The sequence below is a fragment of the Dasypus novemcinctus genome, chromosome 12, assembly GCF_030445035.2.
Source record: "Dasypus novemcinctus isolate mDasNov1 chromosome 12, mDasNov1.1.hap2, whole genome shotgun sequence".
Classification (NCBI taxonomy): Eukaryota; Metazoa; Chordata; class Mammalia; order Cingulata; family Dasypodidae; genus Dasypus; species Dasypus novemcinctus.
The window spans coordinates 47,827,290-47,845,754 of record NC_080684.1 but is presented as its reverse complement, the minus strand read 5'-3'; the positions used below and the strand labels follow the sequence as shown (position 1 = coordinate 47,845,754).

General features: G+C 39.8%; 1 protein-coding gene across 3 annotated transcripts in view; it reads right to left on the bottom strand.

Annotated features, from left to right (window-relative positions):
- Positions 1-17,698, bottom strand: part of HELB (DNA helicase B) — a 42,281-nt gene extending 24,583 nt beyond the window's left edge. The window contains exons 1-6 of one of the 3 annotated variants that reach the window (XM_012529212.4): positions 17,283-17,698; positions 15,678-16,088; positions 11,447-11,616; positions 5,767-6,645; positions 2,331-2,508; positions 1,045-1,186 (exon numbers count right to left, since the gene is read on the bottom strand). In XM_012529212.4, coding sequence (XP_012384666.2) covers positions 1,045-1,186; positions 2,331-2,508; positions 5,767-6,645; positions 11,447-11,616; positions 15,678-16,088; positions 17,283-17,469 — 1,967 coding nt within the window. In that variant the 5' untranslated portion in view covers positions 17,470-17,698. Of the gene's footprint in view, positions 1-1,044; positions 1,187-2,330; positions 2,509-5,766; positions 6,646-11,446; positions 11,617-15,677; positions 16,089-17,242 lie in introns of all 3 variants that reach the window. The other 2 variants (XM_012529214.3, XM_012529213.4) reach the window with 2 other exon arrangements.
- Positions 17,699-18,465: the final 767 nt, after the last annotated feature.

Below are 18,465 nucleotides of genomic sequence, written 5' to 3'. Positions count from 1 at the left end.
GGCCCTGGGTTCGTGTCCCAGAGCCTTCTTGTGAAGGCAGGCTGGCCTGTGCCCGCAGAGAGCTGACAGCCCGCCCAGCATAGAGCTGGCACAGCAAGATGACCCAACAAAGGGAGGCATGCACACAGAAGAACACGCAGCAAGTGGACACAGAGAGCAGACAATGAACAAGCCGCAAGGCGGGGGGGTGGTAAATAAATAAAAAATAAATCTTTTATTCTTCCTCTACTCCTTCTATCCTGTCCAGATTAGACAAAAGGATGGAAAAAATGGGTTCTGAATGATCTAGCGTCTACGGATATCCAACCAAGGAGATGTTCGCGCAACAAAAAAATACATCTTGTAAAAGAGAATCAAAAACAAAAATAAATTTCAGTCCGATGAACAGAACTGTTTCTTAGTATACCAAGATCCCATTATACTTACAGGCTTTAATATTAAATAAATGTCAAAAAATAATAATAATTGTGATTTTCTGATCTATGGATTATGCAGTAACCAAATTCCTAAGCCTACAGAGGAGCACTCCAAAGACTCACACAAAGACTAAGGGAAGAGAGAAAGATTCCTTTCTATTTGAAGATGGTATCATGGCTATAGCTACCACCAGCCTTCACCAAGGAGGCAAACGCCACATTTCACTCTTAGAAATTAGGGGAAATTTCTTCCCTATTTCTCCCTTGAACTCAAGAGAAGTCATTTCCAAGTCTTTGTTCACCTTGAGCTTATTCCAACCCCTAAGCTTGACACAATTTTAATCTTTATAAATACATACATATATATGCAAACACTTTTTTAAATTAGAAAAAAAAATCCATAAAACAACCATTCTTAAATTTTAATAATAAGTTATTCTGGGCCAGTAGTGAAAAATATTTTTTTAACTTTGGGGAAAAGTTACATACCTACAGGATAGACTAGGTTTGCTAAATGAATAGAGTAAATACATATCACTGAATCACCCTAAATCAAAAGCTAATATATATATTCACCTTTTATTTCTAGTACAGCAGAGAGAAATACAAAAGCTTAGTCATGCTATACCTTGTAGCATTGTCCACAATTAGCTGAGATTCTGCTCTATGGTTCGTTTTGAGCTCAATAGCACAATTTCTTGATTTAAGAGTCTCAAAAAGATCCTTCAGCAAGTTACCAGGCTCAATGCTAGGTAGCTGTCTAATATCACCTAAAAGGAAGCAGAAATTAGTGACAGTAGGATTTAGGTAACTGGGGCGCTAAAAAAAAAATTTTTTTTTTTTTATTTTTATTTCTCCTCACCAGTATATTACAATTAAAAGACTTACTCTAACAGAGAAAAGAGGCAAAAAAAAATTTTTTTAATTACTTTAGAACATAAGTCTTTAAAGACATTTAAGAAAACAGAACTTTCAAATTAAACAGTATAATATTTTTTTTTTAAAGTGATAATGCAGTAAGGTAGCAAAATCTGAATTGAACTTTTTTCACACATATAACCACAAGTGAACTGTTTAGGTGCATACCTTTAGCCAACATGTAATATAAACAGGCCTTAGATATCTAGGATTTAATCACTTGTTCAGTCCTGCTCAATGTCTTACTGAACATGGAAAAATTCTATGGCCTCAAACACATAAGTATATAAGATAAACCAAATGCACTTGGATAATGGATAAATTCCAGCATCGGATAATGCTTTCTCTATTAAAAAGCCTTTGCTTTAAAAAATAAACAAACAAACCCTAGAGATAAGAAATGTATTTACTAGGTGGCAACTGAAAGAATGCTGGATAGAACTAACTGCTAATAAAAATATCCTCAAATTACTTTAAAGCATTATTCACATACAATTTGATTTCAAAGTACAATTTTTTCCCCGTTAAATCATATAGTCCACAGATCACTATTACCCAATACAATGTAACTGAATCTCATCAGAATTGGGAGGGAATTAAGAGGCTGGTGAAGTCGAACTTGAGGTATTAGCTTAAATTACTTCTAAATGGTCTATAGTTTACACTTTTTACCATTTCAAATGACCTGCATCCTGATTTCCTGAGTCCATAACATTTTTCCTATTTTAATAGCCATCATTCAGGTGTTTAATCAGTAACCCTTCCAACTTTATTTCATTCATATTCTAGCCTGCTAAGATTCTGGCCAAAACAAAGAGCCACCAAAGATGATCAGAACCCAAGAGTGGTCAGTTCTACCTCAGAATAGCTTTGGTATGGGCTCAGAGAAGTTTCCCACCTTTTGAACGGACATTAAAACAGTAAAAAGGTGCAAACAATCTATTAACCACAAGGCTTTGAACTAAACATTGTAATTCCAGCAATATTTCAACTTACCAAGGACAATAAGTTTGGAAAGTTTGGAGTGCTTACACAATAAATTTAAAACAGATTTGAAGATTCTTACGGATACCAAACTCCCTTCATCCACAACCAGAACTTTAACTGAAGAAAATTTCCATGGCACTTTCTTTTTCTTCACTTTTTTCTCCCAAATATAGAAACTGTAATTGACCTACAAGCAAAGTATGGCATTTCTAAATTCAGGTTTAAAACATTTAAAGAGTATGTTATTTTAAAACAAAATTCAATCTATGGGAAATAGGGACAGAAGCATATGGAAAAGGCTAAGGAATTAGAGAACACAAAATGTATAGTGATGAATACACAGAAAAAATAGATCAAGTGAATTGTTTTAAAAAAAGATTAACTAGGGAAGCGGACTTGGCCCAGTGGTTAGGGCGTCCGTCTACCACATGGGAGGTCCACGGTTCAAGCCCCGGGCCTCCTTGACCTGTGTGGAGCTGGCTCATACGCAGTGCTGATGTGAGAAAGGAGTGCCATGCCACGCAGGGGTGTCCCCCGTGCAAGCAGTGCACCCCGTTAAGGAGAGCCGCCCAGTGGGAAAGAAAGTGCAGCCTGCCCAGGAATGGCGCCGCACACACGGGGAGCTAACACAACAAGATGACGCAACCAAAAGAAACAGATTTCCATGCCGCTGACAACAGAAGTGGACAAAGAACACAGCAAATAGACACAGAGAACAGACAACTGGGGCGGGGGAGAGAAGAAATAAATAAATAAATCTTAAAAAAAAAAAAAAAGATTAAATAGTTTACAAACAAAAAACAACTGCTTCCTAACATGTGCTTAGTATTTTTAATTTAAAAAATTTCAACACTTCTCTCATCATTCTTGACCAGAGAAAGCCCCCTTTTCTTTTCTATTCCCAAATAAACCTTCTCTTGGCATTCTGAGATATCCTAATCACTTAAGCCTTCCTCCTCTCCCAATTATCTTACTCTACTCAGGAAATGAAGGCTGCCTTACCAACCTAACTATGAAAATACTTTCTCGGTCTAGTATTCTAAACTTCCTTACCTCCTCAGCATTTAAAAACCATCACCACCAACAACAACAAAATACCAAAATTATTCATTACAGAGGCAATATATTTACTATCTTCAAATACAGCTAAGGAAAACAATTATTTGTAAAGTTACAGCCAGGGAATGTTAAACATTTTGATGTATATGATGCCAGAAATGTTTCTAAGTGTAGAAACATATGTTTATACATATTTTTAAATGGTATACCATATCTTCATTTAAATTTTTTTACTGCAACTAGATTTAGCATATCTAAAAATAAAGCTTTTGGGAGCAGATGTGGCTCAAGCGGCTGAGCTCCCGCCTCCCACATGGGAGGTCCCACATTCAGTTCCCAGTACCTCCTCAAAAAAACAAAAACAAACCACAAGCAAAACAAACAAAAAACCAACTCAGGGAAGCTAAAGTGGCTTGGTGGTTGAGCACCAGCTTCCCATATACAAGGTCCGGGGTCCGATCCCCTTAAAAAAAAAAAAAGGTAAAGCTTTTATATTTCCCACCCAAATGCATTAATCCTCTTCAATAAAAGCCCCATTCTCAGTAGACTTGTCTCACAATAGAACATCTGGAATGTCTAATACCTATGGTTTCCTTTCTTTTATTGTATATATGCAATTAGTTACCTTAGGAATGCCTGTCTGACACTTCCTACTATATTTTTACTGCTCCCTACTCCAAACAGGCCCCATTTATGAGCACCTAGATCACTCCAATAGCCTTAACGTCAGGTTCCCCTACACTAGCCAAATAGAGCATTGCCAGATAAAATACAAGGCACCCAGCTGAATTTGAGTTTCAGATAAACAAAAAATAATTTTTAGTATAAATATATCCCATATAACATTTGAGATATACTAAAAATTATTCAAATTTTAGTTGCTAAATCTGGCAACCCTAGCATGAGACTAAGAAGTGGCCTAAGTACCACCTCAGTGCTAACTTGTGCCCTGGAGCTCTTTCCTGAGCCTAAATGAAGATACTACCAATTGATCAGAGCTGGTACATAATATGAAACTTAGGAATGATCTCTCTGTAGTCGCCCCATTCTAATTCAATCTTGCACACTAATTGGACATGAAGGCACAGTGCAAAAAACATGAATTGACTAAATGCCTCTGTCACCAAGGAGCTATATGATCTCGGGCAAGCCGCTCAATTTCTCCAGGCCTCAATTCACTCATCTGACAAATTATAAGTAACTGGCACTATTCTGAGGTGGCTCATGGTTCCAAGACCCTATGTACTCTTCCTTAAAACTGTTTCCTTCATTTTACTCTCTTCCTTAGGAGCCGAAGCGGCTCCCTAGTAAATCAAATTTAAGCTTCTTTGTTGTAGAAAGAGCAACAAGCTCAGACGTCAGAAATCTGAATTCAAGTCCCAGTTCTGCACCTAACTGAGATGTTGGACAACTTATTAACAGCCTAAAATTCAGCTGGCTCTTCTGTAAAAATGGAGATAATATAGTATCACTTACAAGTTTGTCAAGGATTTAATGAGATAGTGTCAAAATACTTTACAAACTTTAAAAGCAAAAAGTCCCTGTCCAAGCCAAGTTTAATTTCCATTATTCTGCAATACACAGCTTTCATTTCAATCAAGGAAGTCACCTCAAAATCCTTTATAAACACTATAATCATTCTTTTCAATGTCTTAGGAAAGTCCTTTCCCCTAAATAAAATGCCCTCCTCCTCACCTAAATCTACTGTTCTTTCCTTCATAAATCTTCCAACTATCAAGCTCCTTATCAATGCTAGGGCTGAGGGAAACTCTCCAACTCTTTAGAAGTCTAAAACTTGATGACGCTTCATTACAGCCAAAACCATTTTTTCAAAAATATTAAACATTTGAAATTTTTAATACTATTAATACTATTATTTGCCAGGTTGCTCTGGACGGAGGAAATAAAGAACTAAATCAAATGCATAATGTCTTCACTCTCATGGAGCCTTGATTCTAAAAAAGTTTAAGGCTTTTCCTTCTATCTCCAATACTACTCAAAGTGAGGTCTGTGAAATACATGTTTGTAACCATTCCTAATGAGAAATAGGGCTTGTGCCAGAATCTAAATTAATGACCTTATTAAACATATACTATATTTCAGCTTTTTTTTTTTTTTTAAGAATAAGATTTTCTCAATGAAGGAAGCAGTGCAATGATTTACTTTCTGGCACTTGCTCCTTTCTCAGTGCAGACCAATAACAATTTATTGGCTGTTTTGAATAGCATTGATCCACACTATTAGCTACTACAAGACAGGGCCCAGCAGACACTCAAAAATTATCAATTAGCTGTCATTATACGAGGGAAAAAAACTTAAACTCTCTAAAATAAGGTTTGTTTTTAAGGCAAATATTTTATATACAGAAAAATGTAAAAAGCTTTACCTGACATAGCGTATAAGCATGAAGACCAGTTTTCTGCCTCAGCAAGCCAGCTGCTTTCCCCGTGGGTGCTGTAAGTAAAACTTCAACAGCTTTGTCCACCTTTGGTTGGCTTTGTTCAATAAAGGTGACCCATTCCTCTGGCACATCTTGATCTTGCTCAAAATCTTCACAAGCCTTTTTAACTTCTCTTTCTTCCAACTGCTCTATATACTTAAAAAGATGGCTAACAATTGTGGTCTTTCCACAACCACCTTTCCCACTTATGATTGTCACAGCATTAGAACAGATCATTTCCAAAGCAGCCACCTGGTCCTGATCTAGTTGAATTTCACTTGTTTCCACATTAACTTCGTTTTCACCGTTATTCCTGATAGGATCATCATCGTCCTGTGCATCCAGAAGGCTTGCAGAATTTTCTAACCTTGTTTCATTGGGTTTATTTTCATTCAGTGTCTCCTCACTTCTTGAATTCTCAACTTTCGCAATGTGAATAGATGTAAGTACCTCTTTCACATCTACATGTAAAAGCCATGGAGGTCTCTTCATCAGGTCACTTACTGAAGAGGCGATGCTTCTTTCAGCCTGGTAGAGGTCATAAGGAAAGACACAGGCCTTCTCGTACATCACCACACCAATATCCTTCAAAAACTTCAGAGACTGCCACACATCTTGAAAAGACACACAGTCTGACAATTTAGAAGTTAATTCAGCTTCTTCAACACAAGTGTGTCCATGGTCTCTACATATCTGCTTCAGTTTAGAATATATTATTAATGCATTCTTCTCTAAATCGTTCATCAACTGCAGAAGAGACTTGCACTGACAAAATGCTATCCAACTTGCCTCACACTGCAATAGCTTCAGCTCTCTGTAGGTTATCTTGAATAAAACAACAAAGTTCAAGTTGCTTAATAAAAATTATGTCGATGAACATTATTAGAATCACAGTAAAAAATGTTATTTCTTTATTTTTTAATTCCCCAAATACTGTATCAACTACATTTGGAGAAAAAAACTGTGTACATTCCTAATTTCCTAATTTTTAAAATTTACTGCACTACAATTAGAGGTCTGTAAATGCTTAAACTAAAATTGTGGGAGTAGACATGGCTTAAGCAGTTGAGCTCCCACCTCCTACATCGGAGGTTCTAGGTTCCATTCTCATGCTTCCCAAAAGACAAAACAGACAAACAGCAAAGAAGAAAAAAACAATGAGCAGATAATGAGCATGAACAATGAGCAAAAACATTGAGCAAACAGAGGACGGAGCCATCCGGGAGTAGGGGCGCGGAAATTGTATTTAACAAAACAATACACATACAGTTTTAAAAGTAAAAAAATACTATGAGGCGTATCACACACACAAAAATATAGGAATCCCCTGCCTTACTCTTTCCATGCCTTCTAAAAGCATTCACCTTCAATTCTTTTAGTTATTTCTTCCAGAATTTACCACCAGCTTTTTATGTAATATTATTCCTTGATTTTTCTAAATTTTAGACATTAACTCCTATGAAAAATACAATCTTATACCACCTCTTCCACAATGTTTTTCTTCCTCCCATCTTTGCACAACGTTATAGTATATAGTTTTGCTAACTGATTTTGGTCAAATCAGTGTTTATTACACTTACGTAAATATTTTTCACAACTGAGTAATATGATGTATGGTGATTACATTAATTTTTGTGTTCACTCCATGTTTATCCTGAAACTAGAGACTATCTCATTTGCTTGGCTTGTTTAGTTTTCTACATGTCTACCAACAATTCAGCCCAACCCTACAGACAAGGTACAGGGCTCCCGTTCACACTTAGCAGGTCATCTACCCCTCCTGGAGCCCTCCATACCTCAGTGAGAGACTTTATTCTGGCTGGCATTTTATATAAGAATGATGAGACTTCAAGTCTCCTTTTCCCATTTGAAGCCCTGAATGCTGCAATCAGACTTATACTACCCAGTTAGATTCCACTCTAAGGACTGTCTGGACAGAAGGAAAGACCTATAGAAAATGACACAAGGGAGGAGGCGACTGGGCCCTAATGAAAAATCTGACTCACAACCACATAATCCCTGTCTTATCCCAACCTGGTGCCCCAAGTCTGGAAGCTCTCAGTTGAATTTCACCAGCATGAACCTCTATTCTGCTGGGGGAACTGGGCGAGCGGTAATCACTTCATGCCCACACTGGGGAGGGAATCTGGGGCTCCAACAGTTTCTAACATGAGTCTTTACTTAGTCCTGGTATTTTCAACCTCCAGACTCTGCCCTCACCCTCAGAGGTATTTCAAATTCTTTAATCTTCTCCTCTGTATTTTGCATGTTTACTTTAGGAAAGGAGCAGAGATTTTTTTAATGTGCCTTCAAGCCACCACCTTTAATTAGAAGCTCCCAAAGAATTCGGCTTTACTAGAGTCATTACAATGTTCTTTGTGGCACAACATATAAATATATATTTTCTAAATGTGCCCTGGACATTTATAATGACAGTATATCTGAGTGTTTTTTTAAAATAATTGCTAATATATAACTAAGCACTTAATTTGTGGCAGAGACTACTCAAAGGACTTAGCATATGTTAATTCATTTAATCATCACAACAACCCTATTAAATAAATATAATTATGAGCCCTGTTTTATATTTAAGGAAACCAAAGTACAAAGAGATTATGTAATCTGCCCCAAGACACATAGCTAGGAGGTACAGAGGCATAATGACTAGGCAACTAGGGGTCCAAGCCCATTCTTCTTCCATTTTGCTACACTGCCTCTTTAATGTAAAAAAGGAGGGGTCTTAAATTCTTGCACCAGCCCAATCTAGGTTTCCAAAAGTAATCATAAAAGCAAGATATCAGTTACATTTCTATATTTCACGTTGTTGACTAACAGTAACAAGGTTTATTAGAAGAAAGGCCACCCACCTTACCAATGTCTCAACCAAGACAGTACTCCTTCCCTAAGCCACACCTAGAGAAGAGGCACACAGCATAAGACAGAGGGCACAGGACACCTGACAAAATGACCAGGGCTGAAAAAGTCTCAAGTACTTTGAGGCGTTTCTTTTTAATCTGAAAAATAGGAACTAATAACCTGCCTTACAGGATTGTTTTGAAAAATAAATGAAATAACATGTGCTGTAACTGTTTAAACTCAAAAAGATTACATAGAACTATTACCACCATTAAAAATTATACAAGGGAATGAAGAGGACAATTTTTGGGGGGATGGAATGACCTACCCTGAGGGCAGTTCAAACAAACAAACAAAAAATGAGGAGGAGGAAAAAGGAGGGAGAAAAAGAAGCCTGATGCTAGCATTTGAAACTCAAACTCAACCCACCACAAAGAAAAATGCAAGACCCGCTCTTCCGTGGGAGGATGGTAAGCCCGGTGAGGACAAGGATGAGGTCTTGATTACAACTCTGGTCTACACTGGGAGGACTCAATCAATGTTTAATTAACTAACACAATGCATTCTTTTAAACAGTAACACTTCACTTAATTTATTCTTATAATGTGGACAGGAATCATTTTTTAGATCTCTAAATAGTTCTTTGCTCAGTTCCTCATATTTAGAAAGAACTTTAGCTTTTAGAAGTTGCTTTTTTCTTTCCCAAATATTAACTTAATGATCCTCCTAACTGTCCTCTGAGTGGGTCATTTACTCACTAACTCACAAATTGCTTACATAATAACCTCCTTGACCCAAGCACTGTTCTAGGCATAAGGGAAATAGAATAAAAAGCAGCAAGAATGTCTTGCCCTTGTGGAGCTTATATTCTGGTGAGGGAGACACCAGACTAAAGTATATAAAGTATATAAAATGTTAGGCAGTAGTAAGTACTAGAGAGAAAAAATAAAGCCAGAAAGGCAGATACATAGTATCAGGGCGAAAATGATGACATGTAAAACAGGTGCCAGGGAAGGAGTCATTGAGAAGATAACTTTTGAGTCACAGTCTTAAGGAAGTAAAGGAGCAACACATACATATATGGTGGGGGGAAGGGGTTGTAGGCAAAGGAAAGAGCAAGCACAGAGACCTGATGGGGACAAGTCCCCGGTCTGTTTGCATAATGAATAGTTATACATAACATAACCAATGAATAAGGTTATGCATAATGAATAGTTATGCAATGAATGAATTCAAAGAAAGTTTTCCAGAATTTATAAGATTATGGGTGCTTCTTACCAAGAGATCAACGGGACAGACCTGGAAGCCTGAGGAAGAGAATGATGGCTCAAAGGAGAGGTAACTACTGACTAAGGACAAAGTATATGGGTAAGTGTCCCCAAATTTCCATTCCAGACACTCTGCTGCAGCTATCCCTGGCTTGAAAGAGGTGCAGACAGAACTACAGAAAGAGCAGAAGCCATGGTTCTAGTCCTTTTCTTTAGCCCACTGAGGAAACTTCTCCAATCACCAGTATTGCCCACCTACAGCCCAGGCAGCCACATGACAGTCAGAGTTGTGGGAGAAAGAATTAGTCATCATGGTACCAGCCCATCAGCCTGAGGTCTGCCTTCACGCTGTTGTCGCATTCTCCACACATCTCCTCTTTGAGAGTGGCTGTCTGGTAGAGCAGTTAAGAGTGCAGGCTATACAATCCAATCAGACAGACTGGTTCAAATCCTAGCCCTGCCACTGATCAGCTTTGTAATCTTGGGTAAATTCCTCCATCTCAATCGGTACATATATAAAATTACCATAATATAATAACAGTATCTACTTCAGAGATCTGTTGTGAAGACTGAGACACTTCAAATATACTGCTTAGGTACAGCAGCCTGGTATACTGTAAGTGCTTAATAAATGTAATAAACTATTATTATTATCTGCTTCTTACATCTTATTGCTCTGCCATTCTTCTCTACTAGTAAGTAGATGAAATAATCCAATATTCCAGATTATTTTTAAAAGCACACTGAAATTATAATCACTTGATGTAACAAATTCATTACTTTAATATTTCTTAAACTGGGGATCTATAAACACTCTTGGTAGTCCAAGAATTGTCTCAGAATTTTTTGCTTTGTTTGTTTTATTCAGTTGTCTCAGAATTTTTTTACTTCTACTTTCATTTGGAAAGCTACCTTATAACCAAGTACTGCCAGGATTTAAGCACAACATTTGGTTTCCAACACCATTAGAGTCTCACAGTGCCACCTTCCTACACTCAGTCTCTAATAAAAAGAACAGAGGTGAATTCATTCGTAAAAGATGTCACTGTGCCAAATGAATTTCAAATGATATGATACACCATAAGAATAATGAAAGTTTTTAATAGTTCAAATAGGAAATTGGGGGTTGAGTTACACAGCAGACTGGACTTGCCAAACTCATGAGAACTTGTGCCTTCCATGAGACATACATTCACGTTGCAAATGGCAAGTTAGGTACAGAAAAACATGTCATATTAAACTGTTATGTAATCAAATCAATATTGATCATTTGAATGTCATCAACTTCCCTACTTTTTCACTTACAAATTTATTGACTTTATAGTTGCGTTAAGAGCTATAGGCATAAGAAGTCCATGTTTAACTGAAACACTTTAAGAAAAATAAATCAACATTGGGGTCCACACAATTTTTTTTCTTTTAAAAGAGATGCAACAATTCTCAATTTTGAGAAACCCTGCCTTACACAAGATTATTAAAGTCTGAGTAAATATCTTACTTACTTTACAAAATCCAAGTTTCCAGGGACATGTACCTAAAATCTCTTCTATTTCTTCTAACAGCTCTTTAGAACCTGAGCTTATGAGCTGTTTAAAGTGTCGAGGCAGAAGAATGGGAAGGAATTCCATTATTTTCGGAAACTGCAAAGCTCTCATTACATTTGTGAACGGAACTACAGGATATCAGAACAGAACAATATTAAAACATATAAACATACAAAGACTTATTTGAAGGATTTTCTCATTGAACACAACCAATTCAAGAAATCCAAATCAGAGAGAAATGAATTTACTTTAACCAGCAAGAAAACTGTTCATATCATGACACTTACTCATGTAAGTTATACATTATATTTAACATCAAATTTTATATTCTTTAAGGGCTTGGATAACTACTTCTAAGTCTTTTGTTTCCTTTTGTTTGCAATACAATCAAATACAAATCTTTTACTTAATAATACAAAAAGAAATGTAAAGCTAGGCATAAAAACTACATCTTAAACTTTATAATCATGGCTCTTTTGTCACTGAAGTCAGTCAAAGTAGTACTGCCAAATTATTTACTATAACCAAGAAATAAAAAATTCCATATATGTGAATGTCCAGATAACAAATTCACCATATTAAAATTATTTTAACCAGGTTGGACTAAAATCATTCCAAAATGGATTACCCATTTTCTTTGCCTTGCCCCTTTGCCTTGTTAAACAGATTAAGTATTAAACCTTATGGACATAAAAATTGCCAATTTAAGCTATTTTAGAACCAGTCTTAGACCTGTAAAGGAGCTGAAAAGATCTGAAAACTGAGCAGTGCAGTCTACTCTCATGAGAAAAAAGAAACTAAAAAAGTTGGGGGGCTGTTCTGGCCCTTCTTCCACATTATCTTCTGATAGCAAGAGTGAGGAAAAAATTTTAAATTCTGAAAAGGCGGATTTGGAGGAGGAGCTAGGAAGTGAATAAATGATAAGGAAATACAGCAATAGCTTTAGCTGCAAATTTATTTCTTTGCTCAACATCGGTAAGGCCAATAAGATCTTTGTTGATGTTAGCCTTTGTGATCCGGTCTCTTTGTCGATTTTGAAATTCAACCTCATTGCCCATAACCAAGGCCATGCTGTTTAGATTTCACAGGATACTGAGTCCAGTTCTCCTCCATTTCATCTTCCCTGGCATCATTAGTTACACGTTTACTGTATCCACTAGTGGCTATTTGCTGAGGCTGACTGTTTGTCACCCAGCCTGGCTACTCAGATATTACATTGCTAGATGAGTCGTCTCCACCATCTCCCCATGTAGTCTTATATGCCTTACCAGACTCAAAGTTCTCCATCCTACATGGGCAGACACAAAGTCCACAGCACTTGGCTGAGTTCAGTTAAAGTCTTCTCTGTGTCTCTCATGTCTTTATTTGGTCCATACTTCCTTCGATGCAGCTGAATTGTTCCCCTTCATCCAGCATAGTGATAATTTTATTTTTATTTTTGTTTTTGGAGGTACCAGGGCCAGGAATTGAACCCAGGATCTTATATGTGGGAACCAGGATTCAACCGCTGAGCTACACCAGCTCCCAGGCATAGTGATAATTTTAATTCCTGCATCTTGAAACTCAATGGCTAATCCCAGAACTCTCCTTGTACTTTCCAGAGACTCACTGGTAACCTGGTGAGCCCTCAGCTGAATTTCTTTTGATGACAGGTTATTTACAATAAATCAAAACTCTTGATAGGCAGAGAAACGGTTAGGTGGATATTCAAGCAGCCCCACCACTCCTCTCCTGGCCGTGGCAGCTCGGACATCCCCAGATCAGACCTAGAGCTGCACTCTTCTCTGATTTTGAGTTTTCTGTCTATTCCCTCCATGTTATCTGTCACTTAGCATTTCTTGCTCTCTGCCACCAAGGGTCTCGCCAATATTCACCGAGGGCCTTTTGCGGTGTGGCTCCCATTATTCCTCCCATCCTAATTCCTGGGGGACCTCACCATCCATATAATTGGCCCATCCAACATCCCAACATCTCATTTCCTTAAACTCTCAGTTCCCATGACCTTCAACTTCAGCCACACATTCCTGGAAATGATCATCCCTCTAACTGCTCATGTTAATAATCTTAAAATGGAACACCCTACCCACCTCACTCTTGGCCATCCCTCCTCACCCATCATCTACAGGGAGTATTTTAAAACTTCTCCCCTTTACTTGGCCTTCCCACTTGTCCTCATCCATCTTGTGAAATGGAAGAGCGATCATTCCCACCACGTTCCATACCATTCTCTCCCGCCTTCATAAATACCTCTTGGTTTCACCCACAACTCTAGGTGCTCGAGACCCAATACAACAAAGTTCCTGCCCCCAAAGAGCTTACATTCTAGTAGGAGAGTTAAATAAATAAGCAAAAAAGATAACTACCTGAGATGGTGAAAAGTGCAATAGAGTACAATAAATAGAGGATGAGGAGAGAGCAGTGTTGGGCAGGGGTGCGTGGAGCCTGTTAATTCTTTAGATAGGGGCAAGGAGGCGAGTGTACCAGAGCCAGAATGAGGAAAGGGGAAAGTTGCAGGCGATGAAGTCAGGGAGGTAAAAGGAGGCAGATCAGGTAGGACGCTGTAAGGACCTTAGCTTCCACTCTGACCACTATGGAAGGCTATTAAGTTTTGAGAAGAAACAAGATCTGACTTATGTTTTGAAAAGATTACTTTAGCTGCTGTATTCGGAATAAACCGAAGGGGCTGAAAGGAAGTAGCTAGGAGACTGCTGCTATAACTGAACAGGAAATGACAGTGGTCTGCTTATGGGTGATGGTGGCAAAGGTGATAAGAACGGTGGGTCTCTGGATATTCTTGAAGACAAAGCCAACAGCCTTTGCAGATAGACTGTATGTGGGAGCATGGGAAGACAGAAGTTGAAGACAATGCCAAGGACATAAACCTGAATAAGAGGAAGGAAAGAGTCACCATTTACTAAGAAGGGGAAAGCCTGAGGAGAAACAAGCCTAGGGAGAGAAAGTCACGAATTCATGGTTCAGGCATTTTAACTCCATCATAGTGGAGATGTCAAGGAGGTATATCTGGAGTTGTTCTGAACATGGAGTTCAGGAGAGAGGTTCTACCTAGAGATATCAAATATAGATGAGATGTAAAGCCCTGAGACTGGAGGAAATTCCCAGGAAGGAGGCAGAGACAAAGAAGAGGTGAAAGGACTAAGTCCTGGAGCACGTGGATATTTAAAGGTAAAAGATGAGTACAAACCAGGAAAGGATGATGTCAAATAAGAACCAACAAGAGTGGTGTCATGGAAGGCAAGGATTTCAAGAAGGAAGGAGTAACTAATTGCCACAGATGGGGGACTGATAACTAATAACCAATGTGGATTTAGTGACGGGAGATCATTAGTGACTGTGACAAGAGCTTTTTTGGTGTCTTGGTGAAATGAAAGCATGACTGGAAAGTGAAATTTCTGTCTACGAGTAGAAGAGGACAGCTTGGAAGGACCTGAAGGATGAAAGGCAAACAGCACTAAGAGTCCACTTGATAGTGTCAGGAACAAATTTGAGATCACCCAGCAGAGTCATATTTTTCCCTTGGGCCACTTAAACTACATGGATATGGTGGAGGCACACCATTCTACCAAAACCAGATTCATGGGGATTTGCACAATGGTGAGCTTCCTAAAACACAAAATAGATCTTGTTGGGAAGCACATGTGGATCAAGCAATTGAGTTCCCGCATATCACATGGGAGGTCCCTAGTTTGGTTCCCAGTACTTCCTAAAGAAGACAGCGAGCTGGAGCGACAGGTAGGTGCAGCAAGCTGGCACAACAAGAGACACAAGGAGAAAAACACAATGGGAGATATAACAAAGCAGGGGATGGCAGTGGCTCAAGGGATTAGGTACCTCCCTTCCATATCAGAAGTCCCAGGTTCGGTTCCCAGTACCTTCTAAAGAAACAAGAAAGACACAACAAGTGCAAAAAAGGGGGTGGGGAAAAAAAAATAAAATAAATCTTTTTTTAAAAATTGATATTTTCAGTCCCCTGCTTATATCCATTCAATGACACGTCCAGTTTTTTTTCCACTATCACATTTTTATACACACCATGTAAGTTTTCCAGTTAGCCTAGTTCTTATGTCAATGATATAACTTGAAAGCAAACTAAACAAACAATAAAATTTTAAACACTCGTATCATGAAGTATCCCAATTAAACTAAAACAGAATGATAAAATCACACTTACTTGTATTTGCCAAAGGAAGAGTAATATCCGAATCTGATAATGACTCCTCTTGTTCATTCTGTGTAAAATGTCTTTTATCTTTCCTTTCACTTTCCTTTTGGAAAATCCTTAATGTTTCCTTAAGATTTTCAAAGTTTAGGTATTTATAGCTAGATACTTCATTTATCCATTTTAAAAACTTAGTTATAAAATCACTGGAGAACTGGCACTCGTTAAGAAAAAGAGAACAGATATGTTCTTGATTTGGTGGTGACATGTCAGACTGTAAAGAGTACGATGGAAAGCCTTGAGCTTGATAGCTCTTTGATCCCACAGGCTTTACTTGCACCTTCACTCGCCACCAAGAACCTGTTATTGGAAAACGTCCATATACTCTGCACTGCTCTTGAGTGTTTTCATCGGAAATTACAACTTAAAAAAAGAAAAGGTTAAGGTTAAAAATCCTCTTCCCCAATACATTACCAAACCCATCACTCTCTTCAATCCCCCCACAGCACCATACACATACGTCTATAACCCTTTTCCACCCACCTGTTTATCTGTCTCCCTCTTCTAGAATGGGGGCCATGTTTCCTTTATCTTTGTAATTCCAGAGTTAGCCCAGAGTACCATAGATGTCTGCTGTTCCCAATCCTGGACTTCAGGCAGCTCCTAAAAGCGCCTATTCCCTCCCATCCCAGTACCTATGCACAAGACTCAGATGTTCTCCTTGCACCCAGGTTACTACAGATCTCGGCTTAATTATCACAGCCTCAAAAAAGCCTTCCTAAATCGCAAAATCTCCCATAGCACTTCCGTTCCTTCTAAGCACTAAGTAATATAGTTACTTCTGTGGTTATTTGAAGGATGTCTGTTTAACTCACTACACTGTAACATCATCATTTTATCCCACCAGGTAATACAGCACCAAGCACTTTGTGAAACACGGTAGCCAGTTCGTAAAACTTACAGAATGGATGACTGAGCACTCCACAAGCTCTTGAAACATTTCTGTCTACTCTAATTTTATTCATCTTCTCAGTTGCACTATTACATTTCAAGAGCTCAACAGCCACATGTGGCTGGTTAGTGGCTATTGAATGGGCCAGCGCAGATACAGAACATTTCCATCAGCACAGAAAGTTCTACTGGACAGCACTCGTCTGAATACTTTAAAAGTTCTTAAATATTACTCAAAACATAAGCAGGTATACTTCATACATTAGGAAACTACACAAGGTTAACACCAATTCACTGAGTTTCTCATTGTACTTTTTGCTAAGTAGTTTAAGAATAGGCACTACTTGACTGCAGGCAGGAAAGGGAAACGGTTAAAAGCCCTCCTCTGGATGTGGATAGAGGCTTGCACAAGACGACTCGCGCAAAATACCTCAAAAGGTGGTAAACATTAAAAGGAGACGGTATGTGTAAAGCCCAAGCTTAACGCACAGTATGTGCTCCAAGTCGCCTGCTATTATTTATATACTTAGTAGGATGAAGCAGCTAGGCCATGCGAAGGTAAGTCTGTTAGCAGGGGCTGGGCGCTTCGCTTAGGACAACTCCAGAATGGCAAACTCTTAACTCACCATCCTATCCCATCCCCCCGGAGCAGGGTGTTTTTCTCACCACAGCGACGCCCGGGGAGGCAAGTAGCCTTTACACCCCCACTGCAAAGCTCCTCGGCGTCGACAAACACGGGGTCTTCATCCTCCTCCATATCCTCCTTTAGATAGTCATCATCCCGCTCCTCCAGGTCCTTGGGTGGGAGCAGAGGTCCCTGCAGCACGCGCAAGTGCTGATTCAGCCCGGCCATGGTCCCAGGAGGGCAACCAAATCCACTCCTGAAAAGCCCAGGTCTGGTCGCTGGCCTCGACCAGCCAATCAGCTCCGCTCCTGGAGCAGCTCACACTTCCGGGAACCTTGCGGCGGCAAAGCTCCGCCCAAGCCTCCCTCGCAGCGGGGCAGGGGGCGAGGCCGAGCAGCTGCGAGCAGTGGGCGGAGCAGCTGCGGGCAGTGGGCGGGGCGGAGCAGCTGCGGGCAGTGGGCGGAGCAGCTGCAGGCAGTGGGCGGGGCGGAATAGCGGCGGGCAGTGGGCGGGGTGGGGCGGGGCGGGGCGGGGCGGGGCTTCCAGCCTCGTTCCAGGCGCAGGAGGTGAGGCCTCTGGAGGCGCCGGGACCAGGCCCGCCCGCTGCGAGCGGCGCCCGTGGCTGCTGGAGAACCGCTCGCACACGGAGTTTCCTGGCTTGCCTCGGAGAGCGAAATGTAGGGAAGGCCATGCCTGCTGAGCCCAGAGGACCCTGAAGGGGAGCCTCCCTCCTCACCGTCACCTCAGCCCCTGCGCGGGCACGGAAGGGTTGCGGCCGCCCTGCAGGACTTCCGCCACCACCCCTTGGGACTCAGAACAGTGAATCCCCAAGCAGGATACCCTTCTAGTCGGGACTGCTTTGGGCTTCCGCTTCTTTAACTATAAAAGGGCTCCCAAGGAGTTGACGTTTTATCATCTAAGGCACTTATTCAAGGTAGAGGTTTCTAGGCTCCATTCCACATCTTCTGAATCAAGAGCCACGACTGAGACCCAGGACCGATCATTGTGATGCTCAGCCAGGTTTGGATACCACTGGAGTAGATGACATCCAAAGTCCTTATCTTTTCCTCTGTAAGGTGGACTTCTTTAAGCTGGGGAGTTCGCTGCTCTCAGGAACGTCAGAGCATCTACTTGCAGCCCAGGAAACAGACAGGGATGGGCAAAAGGGAGTAGAAGAGTGGTTAAAAATAATTCTGGAGCAATGGTTCTCACACTTGGTGGGAA